This window comes from Salvia hispanica, chromosome 1, assembly GCF_029641045.1.
Source record: "Salvia hispanica isolate PSC_SH4W2 chromosome 1, Shi_PSC_v1, whole genome shotgun sequence".
Lineage (NCBI taxonomy): Eukaryota > Viridiplantae > Streptophyta > Magnoliopsida > Lamiales > Lamiaceae > Salvia > Salvia hispanica.
The window spans coordinates 21,776,307-21,790,968 of record NC_142692.1 but is presented as its reverse complement, the minus strand read 5'-3'; the positions used below and the strand labels follow the sequence as shown (position 1 = coordinate 21,790,968).

The following is a 14,662-nucleotide window of genomic DNA, read 5'->3' as shown; positions in this document are numbered from 1 at the left end:
GGAGTGGGACAGACTAAAAAGCAAAATTTGTCATATTCTTGTGGGATGGATGTAGTATTATTCTCTTTCATAGTATTTTATTGTCTTTTCACTTAATTCACAAGAATTGATGTGTTGCGCGCCATTACGTGGGAATTGGTAGGCTGCTGGAGATGCGGCAATCGCATAATAACTCTCTCTCTTTTTAAGATTTATCTTTTACTCCTTTTAGTTTCCTAAGACACCATCAATTCTGATCTTATGACAATCGTTATACACTTTTTTTGAGTCATCTAAAAATATTTCTTTTGACATGCTTATATCTCCCTTTAGATAGATTTTTGAGTCATTTAAAAATTTTATCTCTTTTGACATGCTTATATCTTTCTTCTAAAATCTATCTTCCGTGTTCTTATCAATTAGTTCTTCTATCTCCTTAAAAATGAAACGTTTTTTTTAATGTCCCATTAAAAATGAAACTTTTCCTAAAATGAAAACATCTTATCTCCTTAAAAATGAAACGTTTTTTTTGGAATGTCCCATTAAAAATGAAATTTTTCCTAAAATGAAAACATCTCTATCTCTACTTTTTCATCTTTCTTACTTTACTTTGTCTTCATTAACTCATAAAACAACACTATATAAAAACTCGTGTCGATTTCCAAATATTGCATATTTAATGGGACGAAGGGAGTATTTTATGTCTCTTATGTGAAAATTCACTTTATCTAGAGACTTCTTAAAAATAATTTACTCTATATCTATTAGTTTAAATTAGACGAGGGACTGGTTTTTATCATGAATTTGATTACTACAAAATTTGATATTGGATACTAAGAAAAATAAAGGATTTTAAAACAAGTTTAAATGCATGACCCAGTTATGTCTTTATAGCATTAAAATCCCTCTTGCAAAAATGGAAAATATCCTTACAAGTTATTTGTTCCAAGAAGGAAATTGTTGTAAGTTGAATTGTTGAATCCCATTTGAAGAAAAAGGTTATCTCATTAATTATTAATCTACTGTTTAGTTGGCCTTGCCGGAAATAGCCGAATAGCGAACTTGGGCTAGAATTTCATAGTAGAGCCCAAACGGACGCTTATCCAATCACTGTGCGCCACGTCACCACTGAAGACTACGATAAAGACACTATAGTTTTATCATCGGAACACTAAGCTCTCCCGTTTTCTCAGCAATGGCTTCTCTACTCAACTCAGCCTCTTCACTGCAATTATCTTCCAACTACGGCGCATTCAATTCGCAGCGAAATCGACGGCTGTCGGTCAATCCGAGCTCTACTTCCTTACATAGTAAGCTTATTTTTCCTAATAAATACTTGATTGCTGTTTTGAGCGATTGCGTTGTGCGCTTCTTCTCTGTGTTTTTCATGTACTAATTTGGTGCGCATTGAGTTTTCTAGTGCGGAGACTTGTAGTTAGAGCTACTGAGACCGATACAGACAAAGGTATTGTGGATTTTCTGTTTTTTTTTCATTATTTTTATGTGTTTATTTGCGGATGTTTTGGTGAATATGGAGATTTTAAATGGTTTAAATTGGTTGCATATGGATTGAGGTTTAAATGTTTTGTTGAGATTTTTCGGTTGATGTGTGGTAGTTGGAGCCAAGGTACCAGATAAGGCACCGGCTGATAAGGGTTCAAGCTTTAATCAGATTCTCGGTATTAAAGGAGCTAAGCAGGAAACTGTAAGTCTATTTATAAACTATGGATTTATTGAATTTGATACTGAGATTGGAGGTAATGAGTGTTGTATAGAGTCCGGGAGTTTTCTCATGATTTTTTGGTATTTTGCTAATACACGTACTGATAATTTTTAGGATAAATGGAAGATTCGAGTTCAGCTGATGAAGCCTGTTACATGGCCTCCACTTGTTTGGGGTGTAGTCTGTGGAGCTGCTGCGTCGGGTAATTTCTATCACTGGCAACACGGGGTGGTTAAGTTGGCAGTGTTTTACTTATAACGCAAGTGTGACATTGGGGTCAATTTATATTAGTAACTATTACTACTACTGTTTGTAGATTCATGAGATTACTGCACAGTGCATTTGCCTCACATATTGTCGTAATATCATATACTCATTTACTATTGCAGGCTGTTAATAGTAGTCATTGTGTTGTGTCATAAGCTTATTTCAAAAGGCAGACATATCGTGTGCATAAACTGAAATTTAATTAATTATGTTCCTTAATCCTCAAATAATGAGTTAACCACCCATTTTCACGATGATTCAATATACTTCGTGCCCTCTACATCTTATGCAATTACCCTGACTTTCTCACAGGAAATTTCCACTGGACTCCGGAAGATGTAGCTAAATCAGTAGTCTGCATGCTTATGTCTGGACCTTGCCTGACTGGTTATACACAGGTAGTTCCCATATTATTTAGATGTTTGCTAATTATGGAACTTCTATATCTGCTCTAGTCTCCAGATCTCTGTCTGTGTATTTATTGTATTTCATCTTGTAGACGATAAATGATTGGTATGATAGAGAGATCGATGCCATCAACGAACCCTATCGTCCAATACCATCAGGAGCAGTATCTGAGAATGAGGTACTTTACATTTTAAGTTGTTCTTTGGTATGAAATGATCTTGTTCTCCAATACTAATTACATATCATCAGGTGATTACACAAATATGGGTGCTGCTCCTGGCAGGCCTCGGGTTGGCTGGTCTGTTGGATGTGTGGGTAGGTCTTCAAAAGGATAGTTCTTTACTTACAAATGCTGTAGAATCTTTCCTAATTGCATTTTGTATGTAGGCCGGGCATAATTTCCCCGTGATATTTTACCTTGCCCTTGGCGGATCCTTGTTATCCTACATATATTCAGCTCCACCCTTAAAGGTGTCCACCTCATCTTTGAACTTAATTTATACACTGAAGTTTGAAAATTTGGAGAGGGATGAATAAGTAGAAACTTCCTGTTTTGCAGCTAAAACAAAATGGCTGGATCGGCAATTTCGCCCTAGGAGCGAGCTACATTAGTTTGCCTTGGTAATTTCTCAACTTTGAGTTTTGTATAATGTATGTTGGAAGTATTAAAATTGTGTGTGGAGTTTCAATATACGATGAAGACTAGTCACCACTTTGGAATGAGCAGTAAATTAGTCAGTGGTTTATTTTGTTGTGGATAATTGCCTACATAATACATATGAAATTAATGTGTAATTCATCATTTGTGTAAGATGTGAGTAAAATTCATCTGGACATAATAGTCATAATTTATGTCAAACTCATGCCATGAGCATGGTGCCTTTCCCCCTGTTGTATGTCTTATGATGTTCAAAATTCTTGGACATATGCTACTTAACACTTTGGATATATCAATCTTAGGTGGGCTGGTCAAGCGTTGTTTGGGACCCTTACACCAGACATTATTGTTCTAACACTGCTCTACAGTATAGCCGGTGTACGTGATATCTCTTTTTTCTATCTCTACATTTTATGTGCGTCTTAATTGAGATGAAAATGTTACATAAATTCTGCGTTTCTGAACCTTAGCTGGGCATAGCAATTGTAAATGATTTCAAGAGTGTTGAAGGAGACCGAAAAATGGGACTGCAGGTAACTTTTACAGATTAGTTTGATAAATTTGCGTGGAATCCTGATGAACATACATACTTGCATTCAGGGAAGCAAATAATTGTAGTCTTACATAATTCAATATATACAGTCGCTCCCAGTGGCTTTTGGCTCTGAGACTGCAAAATGGATCTGTGTTGGTGCTATCGACATAACTCAGATATCTGTCGCTGGTAAATGCTTAGTATCAACTCAAAAGATAACTTTTGGTGAAGGTATCTCATGACAAGCTTTTGTTATTTTCATTGCAGGATATCTACTAGGTTCTGGTAAACCGTTGTATGCTTTAGCTCTTCTAGGGTTAATTGCCCCTCAAGTCTTTTTTCAGGTAGTGATGGTTGAGACCTATCTTTATTCTGGATTCATTCCTTGAATAATTCCTTAAGTTAGAGCGGGAAATAATGTTCAGAATTTGATAATAAGTATCTCTACCAACAGAAACCCCATCACTCTTGAAATTACAACAGTGCTAGGAAATAATGATGTTCAATATCTTCGCATATTTTCTCCGTTAGACTGTCATATACTGCTCTAACTAGTGAATTTGACTACCATCTAAAACAGTTCAAGTACTTCCTCAAAGACCCAGTGAAATATGATGTCAAGTATCAGGTACATATTATTTCCTTGTATCGTATGATTCATGAATATGACGAGCATAAAAAGCAGTTGAACGGCTGAACATTTGGGTATTTTGTACGTATTTGATTAGCTACATATTCTATTTCAGGCTAGTGCACAGCCATTTCTTATACTTGGTCTATTAGTCACTGCATTAGCAACTAGCTCGTCTTAGAGCGATGAATCCAGGTAACAGTCTCGGCCTGAATTTATAGACTATCTAGTAGGTTATTTTCATTCTCGTAGAAGAAAGGTCTTGTTAATGCAGCAGGATCTACTTCTCCTGTTGTAGTTTGAACTTCACGCCAGTCTTGTTATAGGGCCCTTTCAAATTAGATAACAATCTTATTCGAGAACTATCATGTGGATCCTTTGTAAGTTGCACTACATTTTCGTGATTGAAATTTTGATGCAAGTCAACAATATCCAGATCGGTCCAAGCGACTCGATTTTTGTTCATTGTTTGATAAAAGGTTCATGTAAGTAAGCAGCATTTTACCTGTCCATGCTATCTGTGTGTAGTTATATATACCATTGAAAAGAATAGCACCACAGCACGGGCTTTCGACGCTGCCAACTTGAAGTTCCTCTTTGTATAGAAGTCGTCTATGAGTTCTCATCCGTTTTAAGTAACTGGAATTATTACGTACTGTGTGATCTTTTTGTTTAAACACAATCAATAATCTAATCCTTTAAATAAACTGAAATACAAGTAATACTATTAGGCCATGCTTGGTATGATGGAATGGAATGAGGAGGGAATGGAATGAAGGTGGGAATGGAATGACAATTTCATTCCATTCTTGTGCTTGGTGAATGTAAGGTTTACAAATGGAATGGAATTGTTATTCCTTGATTGATTTCATTCCTATGCTTGGTAACTACAAAATAATATATGAATGGATTGGAATGAAATATGAATAATAAATATGTTGATTCTATAAAAAAAATATTTATTCAAAAATATTTTTGTCAATATTTTGGATCATATAAATTTGTACGATACACGTAAATGAGTGTGCATATGTGGTGTATGCATGTGTTGATGTGTGTGTGTATATGTGGTGGTGTGTGAGTTGTTTGTGTGTGTGTTTTGCCATGTGCGTGTTGTGTGTGAATTGCTGCATGTGTGTGTGTTGTGTGTGCTGTGTGAGTTGTTGTGTGAGCTGTTGTGTGTGAGTTGCTGTGTGTGTGCGTGTGTGTGTGTGTTTTGCTGTGTGTGTGTTTTGCTGTGTTTTGTGTGTGTGTGTGTGAGTTGCTGTGTGTGTTTTTTTTTTCAATTATTAAAAATTTTAAAATTTTAATTTATGCTAAAATTGAGATGATATTAAATTTAAATATAATATTAAATAATATTTATATAATTTTGTTAAATTTTAAAATAAGAAGAAAGGAAAATGAAATGGAATGGAATGACCATTCCTTAGCTAAATGGATGGAATGAGTATTCCCATGGAATGGAATGACCATTCCTAATGGAATGGTGATTCCTAAGGAATTTACCAAGCAAAGGAATGGAATGGAGGTAGGAATGTCATTCCATTCCCCTATTCCATTCCATCATATCAAGCATGGCCTTAGAAATTGACCACTCACCCCTTATAAGGCCTTTTAAGGGGTGAGCGGGTCTAAATCGATGATGAATTTTATCTCTTTATATCTCTTCTCTCTGCCTACCCACGTGATGGAAGTCCGATGTCAATCCGACCCACACGTGAGGGGGCGTGTTAAATTCTCTTAAATCTTGTCCCACATCGACTTAGTGATAATCAGCTCTTCTCTACAAGTGTGGATAACCCTCCCCCTTATAAGACCTTTTAATGGGTGAATGACCCATTTCTAATATGGTATCAGCGAAAATCTTTCGCATATCACTCTTATCTCCCGATCTATTTCCTCTTTGTTCATAATGAACAAATGTAGTGATTTGTTGTCGGAGAGTTCTCCGACTCCAATCGACTCACCACCGACGGAAAAAGTGATATCAGTTTTTCTTTTCAATTTTGAATCGGTTGATTTGGATCTCACCGATCTGAATTTTTTTCAAAGTGATCTCTGTTTTTCTTTTCAATTTTGAATCGGTTGATTTGAATCTCACTGATCTGAATTTTTTTCTCATTGAATTTTCTCTGTTCTCAACGATCTAAATCGGTTCTCTCTGATTTCACCGATAGAAATCGGTTTTCTTTTTTCTCACAGATTGAAATAGGATTCTATGAATCTGAAATATCAAATCTGTTTCTCAATTTTAAATCTCCGATTGGATTCGGTTTTCTCTATTCTCACAAATTGAAATAGGATTCTATCAATCGAAAATATCACATCTGTTTCTCAATTTTAATCTCTGGTTGAATTCGGTTTTTATCTGTTCTCAAAGATTGAAATATGATTCTATGAAACTGAAATATCAATCTCAATTTCTGTTCTCTCATTGAATCTCTCTAAAAATCTCTGTGAGCCTCATGAAATCTGTTTCCGTTTGTTTTTTCTTTCTTTTGTCACAGTTTCTCTTTAAAATCTGAAATATCTCAATCTCTTTTCTCTTCCATCTCACATCTAGGGTTTATGTAAAATCTTCATCCTCCATGAGGTTTCTCCATCCTATCCAATTCTCAATATTTTACTGCGGGTCCAAGTTGATGATGGATTTTATCTCTTTATATTATCTCTTCTCTCTGCCTACCCATGTGATGGAAGTTCAATGCCATTCCGGCCCAAACGTGAGGGGGCGTGTTAAATTCACTTAAATCTTGTCCCACATCAACTTGATGATGATCTTAGCTCTTCTATATAAGTGTGTATACCCTTCGTCTTATAAGACCTTTTAAGGGATGAGTGACTCATTTATAATAAATACAATCACTAAGGACAGAGTTGGTGGCTAGAATTTTTATTTTTTTTAACAATGAGATGGTTCACCTTCAAAGGAATTGCAGTTCTATACATAAGAAAGTCCAAAATTCGAATATAAACTTTAGGAGTATGATACAAAGTTCTCAACAATCCATTAAATTAAGTCGTGATCTTTTTTGTTTCACAACTAAACTCTAATTATGGAATATATTTTCTTGATCCTCGTTATTAGAGCATCCACAATGGATGCCCTAGTAGAAGCCCTAGTGAGAGCCCTAGTGGTTGCCACGTCAGCATATCCTATCTTTCTGCAATGGTGGAGCCCTAGTGCATGCCCTATCTCTTATCCACTTTTCATTTCAATTTTAAATCATTGTTTTTTAATTTTGTTTTTATTTAAACTAAAATACCAAAATATATTATATTAAACACCACAAATGCAAAAAATAAAAAACTACATTACTTAATTTAAAAGTGAAACTAGGTCATATACTTAGCTTAAAAAAAACTACATTAAAACTAAAATACTAAATTAAAAAAAACCAAACTAGTCATCTAAATTTGGTGTGTGAAAAATGAAGAAAAATGGAGTATTTATAGTATTTTTAATTAGGATTTATATAATTTATAAAAATAAAAAATAAAAAAAGAAAAATGATAGGGCTCGGGCTCGGGCATCGGCCTGCAATGGGCGCCCGATCTCACGCCCGATCGATCGGGCTCGGGATCGGTCGCGCTCGGGCGTGACCGAGGGCTGATCGGGCGCGCGATCTCGGCCGATCGGGCGATCTCGGCCGATCTCGGCCGATCGGGCGCGCGATCGGGCATCCATTGTGGATGCTCTTATTGATTCTCTAACAATTATTATTTCATTCGTCCCTCTATAGCTAGGTCGTATTTCTTTTAGAGTTGTCCCACTAGGTCATTTTTTTATAGAAAAGCAAACCTATTTCTTCTCTCTCAACTTTTTATTTTTCTACTTTATTCTCATTTTACTTTACTCACTTTTAAATAATTTTCTAAATCCGTATCGAAAATATATGAATCTACTACTTCCTCTGTTCCATGTTAATAGAGTCATTTCTCTATTTTGGAAAGTTTCAAGTTAATTAAGTCATTTATATTTTTGGCAAAAAGTAATTATCTCTCTTACTTTATTGACTTTCTTTTCGAAGGAAGATAGTTTAGGAGGTGGCCCATTAATTAAGTAGAATTAGTTATTCAAGTACACCCAACAACTTCGTACTCAATTAATTTGGTTGGTGATGAATTTTCTTTGTCACAATTGTGACCACTTTCCAATTTTGGAAATAACCCGCTCTCTTTTCTCTCATTAAAATATTCAACTACGCCCAACAATTTCGTACTCAATTAATTTGGTTAGTGATGAATTTTCTTTGTCACAATTGTGACCACTTTCCAATTTTGAAAAGAGGGAACATCATTTTTGGTTCACGAACTTTGCCAAAGTATCATTTTAGGTCCGTGAACTTTGAAAATATCATTTAAGGTCCATCAACTATGGAGTAATATCATTTGAAGTACTTTTTTACTATTTCCAAGTTTTTTTGGACGAAAATACCCTCAATATTTTTAAGGGTATATATTTTTAATAAACTTTTGATATACTCATATTTTTTATAAATATCTTTACTATATATTTTTAATGAATTTTCTAAATATAATTTGACCTTCAATATTATCACTTAATTTTGTGACATGCAAGAAATAATCCTTATTCAATTTTTTTATTATTAAAGAAGTTCTATATTCAATTTTAAAATTCTTTAATATAAATAATTGAAGAAGCAATTTAACTTGCATGTCACAATATGATAAAATTATATTTAAAAAAATCGTCAAAAATATATTGTAAAGATATTTATAAAAAATATGAGTATATGATAAGTTTATTAAAAATATATACCCTTTAAGGTATTGAGGGTATTTTCGTCTAGAAAAACTTGGAAATAGTAAAAGAGTACTTCAAATGATATTATCTCATAGTTGATGGACCTCAAATGATATTTTCAAAGTTCATGGACTTAAAATGATACTTTAGCAAAGTTCGCGGATCAAAAAAGAAGTTCCCTCTTTTGGAAATAACCTGCTCTCTCTTCTCTTCTCATTAAAATATTCAACTACCTTTTTTCTTTCTATTTTATTTCACCTAACAACACTTCCTAAAATCCTGTGTCACTCAAGAATGTGGTCATCATGAGTGGAACGAAGGGAGTATTAAATATGCCCTGTAGGTAGCTACTTCTTACTACACTTAGTCGAACCTCATAGCTAAGAATAATGTGATATCTAATCCCCATTAAAGAGAACTACTATTTTCTCAATCCAATTGGATTCTCTTTTATAGTATTTGCGGCAATGTAATTTTTGGGACTAAGTCATAGTTTTGGGACTTAACTGTCACTATAAACATCTTTCTACATATTGACTTCACAATTTGGTATAGGTACATTCTGCATGAATGTAAGAGGAATATATGAAGTCGGTATCATAGGAGTATATATAAATCTTTTAACATTATTTAAAGAAGTAAACTATGTAATAGTAGTACTATTTATTAGTAGAAGACAACTCAATTTCGAAGGATTCTGACCCGTTCTTAGTCTTCCCTCAAAGTCTTCTACTCCATAAGAAAAATTGATAGCCACCTCCGATTCTTAAATAGCTGCTAGTGACCCATGGTTTGTTGAATATAGTATTTTACTTCACTTGATTATATTTCAAATGCTATGATTTACTTTGATTTGTATTTGCAAAGACTTAAGTGTCTTAGTCTTTTTTAATAGAACAACTTGTGATTTAAACTAGGCTGGATTTATTGCATGACTCGCACGTCTACCTACTTCTCAAAGTCAACTTACGACCACATATATTATCGTTAACTGTACTCCAAAATTAAAAATTTGTAGCACACCAGCAAACATGCTCCCACTCCTCCCCCTCCTCCTCGCCGAGCTTCTATTAACCAGCCTAACACACGCCGCCACCGTCGTAGTAGACACATACAACATCACCAAAGCCGCGACTATCACGAAACCCGGCTGCCCCAGCAAGTGCGGCAACCTGACCGTCCCCTACCCTTTCGGCATCGGCATGGACTCCGGCTGCGGCCTCAACAGAGACTTCGAGCTCAACTGCACCACCGCCTTCGGCGCCCCAAGAGCCCTAAACGGCGACATCACATTCTTCGACATCTCCGACGACCGCTGCCGCATCTCCAACGTGGTCGCCCGGAAATGCTACGACAAATCTGGGTCGCTGACGCAATCAAACCGCGCCTCCTCGGACATCAGGGGGGGCCCCATGAGCTACTCCCCGCTGAACAAGTTCACGGTGATCGGGTGCGACGACTTCGCCCTGGTGGACGGGGAAGGCAGCCGCAACTTCACCAGCGGCTGCATCACGCTCTGCTCCAGAGCGGAGGACGTGATCGGAGGTTCGTGCTCCGGCATCGGCTGCTGCCAGACTTCGCTGCCAAATGGGCTCCAGTACTATGAGACTACTCTCGGCACCTTGAACAACCACACAAATATCTCCAGTTTCGGGCAGTGCAGCTACGCCTTCTTCGGGGAGGAGAACCGTTTCGAGTTCCGCGGCGCAGCGGACCTTTCTGATCCCAATTTCATGCAGCGGGTCAGGGAGAATGTCCCCATCGTCTTGGATTGGGCCATTGGGAATAGCACGTGCGACCAAGCTGCGGCGGCGGCTGATTACGCTTGCAAGGCTAACAGTGCTTGCGTTGATTCCACCACCGGCTTGGGAGGATATCGTTGCCGGTGTGATTCCGGCTATGAAGGAAACCCCTATTTGGATCCAGGCTGCATAGGTATGTTTTTTTTTTTTTTTTAATTATTACTACTATTTTAAAAAAATATTGCAAATAAATCACAAATAATAGTTAAATTCTGATTTGTTCTATATTTTTATAAAACTAAAATGATAAATCATCAAGTTTCGCATTTCTTAATCATTCCATGCGTCATTTTTATGATGAAACCTATGATCTTGTGACAAACGGAGTTATAATTGTGAAAGGTGGTTGTCACCTCATCGCGGGTTTCATCAGAATAATCGATAGATTTACTATTTCAGTTTTGAAAAGTATATGATAAATCAGAATTTGACTATTCATAGTGATTTATTTAGAAATTAATATGCCCTTAAAAGTGGGTTAATTATTAAATTTTGTGGTCTGTAGATATTGATGAATGTGCAACGGGGCTCAATGATTGTAGCAATAAAAAAGGTTGCTCGAACAAACCGGGGGGTTACGATTGTGTTTGTCCTAAAGGGCATAGTGGAGATGGCAGAAAGAATGGCAAAGGTTGCATTGATAATAGCTCATCAAATCGAGGGATCAAAATTGTCTTAGGTAATTTTCACGATATCACATCTCATTTTTTACTACAATTATTGATTAAGTATGTGTCGATTTTAGAGATGATTGCCAGTGTTTTGTAGATCTCGTATTATATTTATACTACTATAACTGTTGAAGAAGTACGTATTGGTTTAGGCATTTGGATCCCGATGATAGCCAAGCACACCGCGAAGTGCTTAGTGCTTAAGTACGGTACTACGATTACCCTAAGCACACTTCGTTATGCGTGAGTGCGTGCACTAGCACGAATAAGACAGCCAATGGCTGCAAACCACGTGACATTTCTCTCTATTTTAATAATTTCAACTTCTTTTCCTTTTAACTCTAGAAACAATTTTTTCTGTCTTTTTTCAATTACTATTATTTTAAATTTATGACTTTTTTATTTAAGTATTTTGCATTTAAATTATATATTTTAAGTACATTTAAATTATGTATTTTTTGAAATGTGTTTACACTAGTGTATTTTTAACTATGTGGTTATTAAAATAAAATTATATTCTCCCCTCGTCCACAAAAATTTGTCATTCATTTCCATTTTCATTCGTCCCTAAAATTTTGTCACATTTCACTATTACCATTTTTTTTAGTATGCCTCACATTATTTTATTATAAAACTAATATATAAAAATATGACCTACATTCTACTAACTTTTTCCAATTTCTATTACATATCTTAAAATTCGTGCTCGGTCAAAATATGACAAAATTTAAGGGACGAAGAGGGTACATTTTTTTTGTTATGTATTTGGATTTATATATTTGTATCATGTATTTCTTTTGATTTGATTTATGAATTTTACATAATGTATTTAACTTATATAGGAGTACTATTTTTCTAATATAATTATGTAATTTTAGTTTTTATTAACAGAGTCCTAATATTTTTGTAATAATAAAGAAAAAATAAATAAATGTGAAAGATTTTAAATGCTTTAAATTAAGGGCAATTTGACAAGGCAGATAACTTCTCTATTTTAGAATTATCTTATTTAAAATAATTTAAAATATATTTTTGTCATGTTTTGTTTCTATCTTCTTCTATGACTATGATGCATAAAATTCAAATGAGCACAATGGATAATTAAGTATATTTACATAATTACATTAAATACATTTGAGGAAATAATGATTAATATAGGAGTAGTTGATAGAAACATGTTCTTTATAAAATTTAATCATTGCTCTGGCTGCCCAAAATTAAAATTCTGTATGAATTTGCTCGTTACTTGTTATGATTTGGATGAAAATTATTTTGATGATTACTTGTATTTTTTTCCGTCATATTGTGATCTTATTGGAGTTGTTTAATAATGCAGGTGCCGGATTGAGTTTCTTAGCCGTAATTATTGTCGCAACATTGATATATTTCAGCCTCAAGAAAAGAAAATTGATAAAACTAAGAGAGAAATTCTTCCAACAAAACGGCGGTATGCTTCTGAAACAGCAATTCTCATCCACCGAAGAAGGTAACTCCATGGAATCCACAAAGATATTCACGGCGGAGCAGCTCGAGAAAGCCACCAACAACTACGCCGACGACCGCATCCTAGGCCGAGGAGGCTACGGCACCGTCTACAAAGGCATCCTGCCCAACAACACCATCGTCGCAATCAAAAAGTCGCGAGTGATGGATGCTAGCCAAATCGAGCAGTTCATCAATGAAGTCGTGATATTGACACAGATCAATCACAGGAATGTGGTCAAACTGTTGGGATGTTGTCTGGAGGCCGAGGTGCCACTTTTGGTCTACGAGTATGTCTCCCATGGCACGCTCTACGAGCACATCAACAAGGCCGGGGCCGCCTGGCTGTCCTGGGAGAGCCGCCTGAGGATTGCGTCAGAGGCAGCAGGCGCCCTGTCGTACCTCCACTCGGCGGCCAACATCCCGATCATCCATAGGGATGTCAAGTCCGCTAACATCTTGCTTGACGAGCATTTCACTGCCAAGATCTCGGATTTCGGGGCCTCAAGGCTTATTTCCCTGGACCAGACAGAAGTGACCACACTGGTCCAGGGAACTTTAGGCTACCTGGACCCTGAGTATTTCCACTCGAGCCAGCTAACAGAAAAGAGCGATGTTTATAGTTTTGGAGTCGTTCTGGCAGAGCTGATGACCGGGAAGAAGCCCATCGACATGGAGAGGAGCCTCGAGACGCGCAATTTAACCACGTATTTCTGCATGTCGGTGAAGGAGAACAAACTGTTCCCGATACTGGAGCCGAGAGTGGTGAGGGAGGGATCGTTGGAGCAGCTGCAGGCGATGGCACAGCTGGTGAAGCGGTGCCTGAACTTGAACGGCGAAGACAGGCCGACGATGAAGGAGGTGGCGATGGAGCTCGAAGGATTGAGGAAGTTCAACAAACATCCATGGGCGAATCAAGGTGCAGACGAGGAGGAATCGGTCGGATTGATGAATCAGAACGACGTCGCAGCGGCTGCCGATCTCTATAGTGTTCGGATTGAATCGGGGGGAGATCTCTACACTGCGCCGATCAGCTCTGGGGATTTAACCGGCCAATACAGTTTGAACAGTGATCAGAGTCCCAACATTTTCCCTCACATGAAGAATAACCCTCGTTGACCAAGTGCTTTCGGTTCGTCATTGCACATTCGAACTCCACATTCGTACAATATCATCACATTTTCTAATTCCGAATCCCAGCAGAATCAATGCAATATTGTTGGATAAATTATATTTTAAATCGCCCATCTTCAGTTTCCAAGTTCAATCTGAGTTTCAATTTTTTGCAAGTGACTACTAAATATACTCCACTAAAGTCGTCTAATTTTTTACAATTGGATCTCCCGTATTTCTAGCAATCGATAAAAATGACATGGACGTCCACATTAATTGAGTATAAACTTATGCGATACTCTGTTATATCTCTAAATCAAATACTAATATTAATTTAATACTAGTATATAATAATTCATTCATCCCATCCCATAAAAGTGTCTTATTAGTTTACACCATTAATGATGTTGCATTTTCATTTTTGAAAAAAAGTTTCCCCTAACAATAATATACTAAAAATTATATTTTTTTTCTCTATTCTATCTATGATACAAAACCTCCTAAAATCTTTTGTCAAAGGAATACAATTTCTTAAATTTTACACCATCCCATTTGCAGTAAATTGTGTGGCATCATCGTATTTTTGTGTTCTTATATACCTTAAATGGTGGTATGGTGTTAC

The 14,662-nt window shown here is 36.3% G+C and overlaps 2 protein-coding genes across 2 annotated transcripts; both read left to right on the top strand.

The window, feature by feature from the left end:
- Positions 1-1,047: 1,047 nt before the first annotated feature.
- Positions 1,048-4,666, top strand: G4 (UbiA prenyltransferase family protein). The gene is made up of 15 exons (XM_048124223.2): positions 1,048-1,289; positions 1,400-1,444; positions 1,596-1,684; positions 1,817-1,904; positions 2,282-2,367; positions 2,469-2,555; positions 2,627-2,692; positions 2,765-2,848; positions 2,937-2,998; positions 3,338-3,413; positions 3,506-3,568; positions 3,678-3,759; positions 3,838-3,914; positions 4,151-4,198; positions 4,317-4,666. Exons 1-15 carry the CDS (start codon positions 1,175-1,177, stop codon positions 4,380-4,382), a joined length of 1,134 nt encoding a protein of 377 aa, XP_047980180.1. The 5' UTR covers positions 1,048-1,174; the 3' UTR covers positions 4,383-4,666.
- A 5,289-nt stretch (positions 4,667-9,955) lies between these two features.
- On the top strand, positions 9,956-14,194 carry LOC148933440 (putative wall-associated receptor kinase-like 16). The gene is made up of 3 exons (XM_089062536.1): positions 9,956-10,907; positions 11,280-11,453; positions 12,782-14,194. Exons 1-3 carry the CDS (start codon positions 10,004-10,006, stop codon positions 14,044-14,046), a joined length of 2,343 nt encoding a protein of 780 aa, XP_088918662.1. The 5' UTR covers positions 9,956-10,003; the 3' UTR covers positions 14,047-14,194.
- The last annotated feature ends 468 nt before the right edge of the window (positions 14,195-14,662 follow it).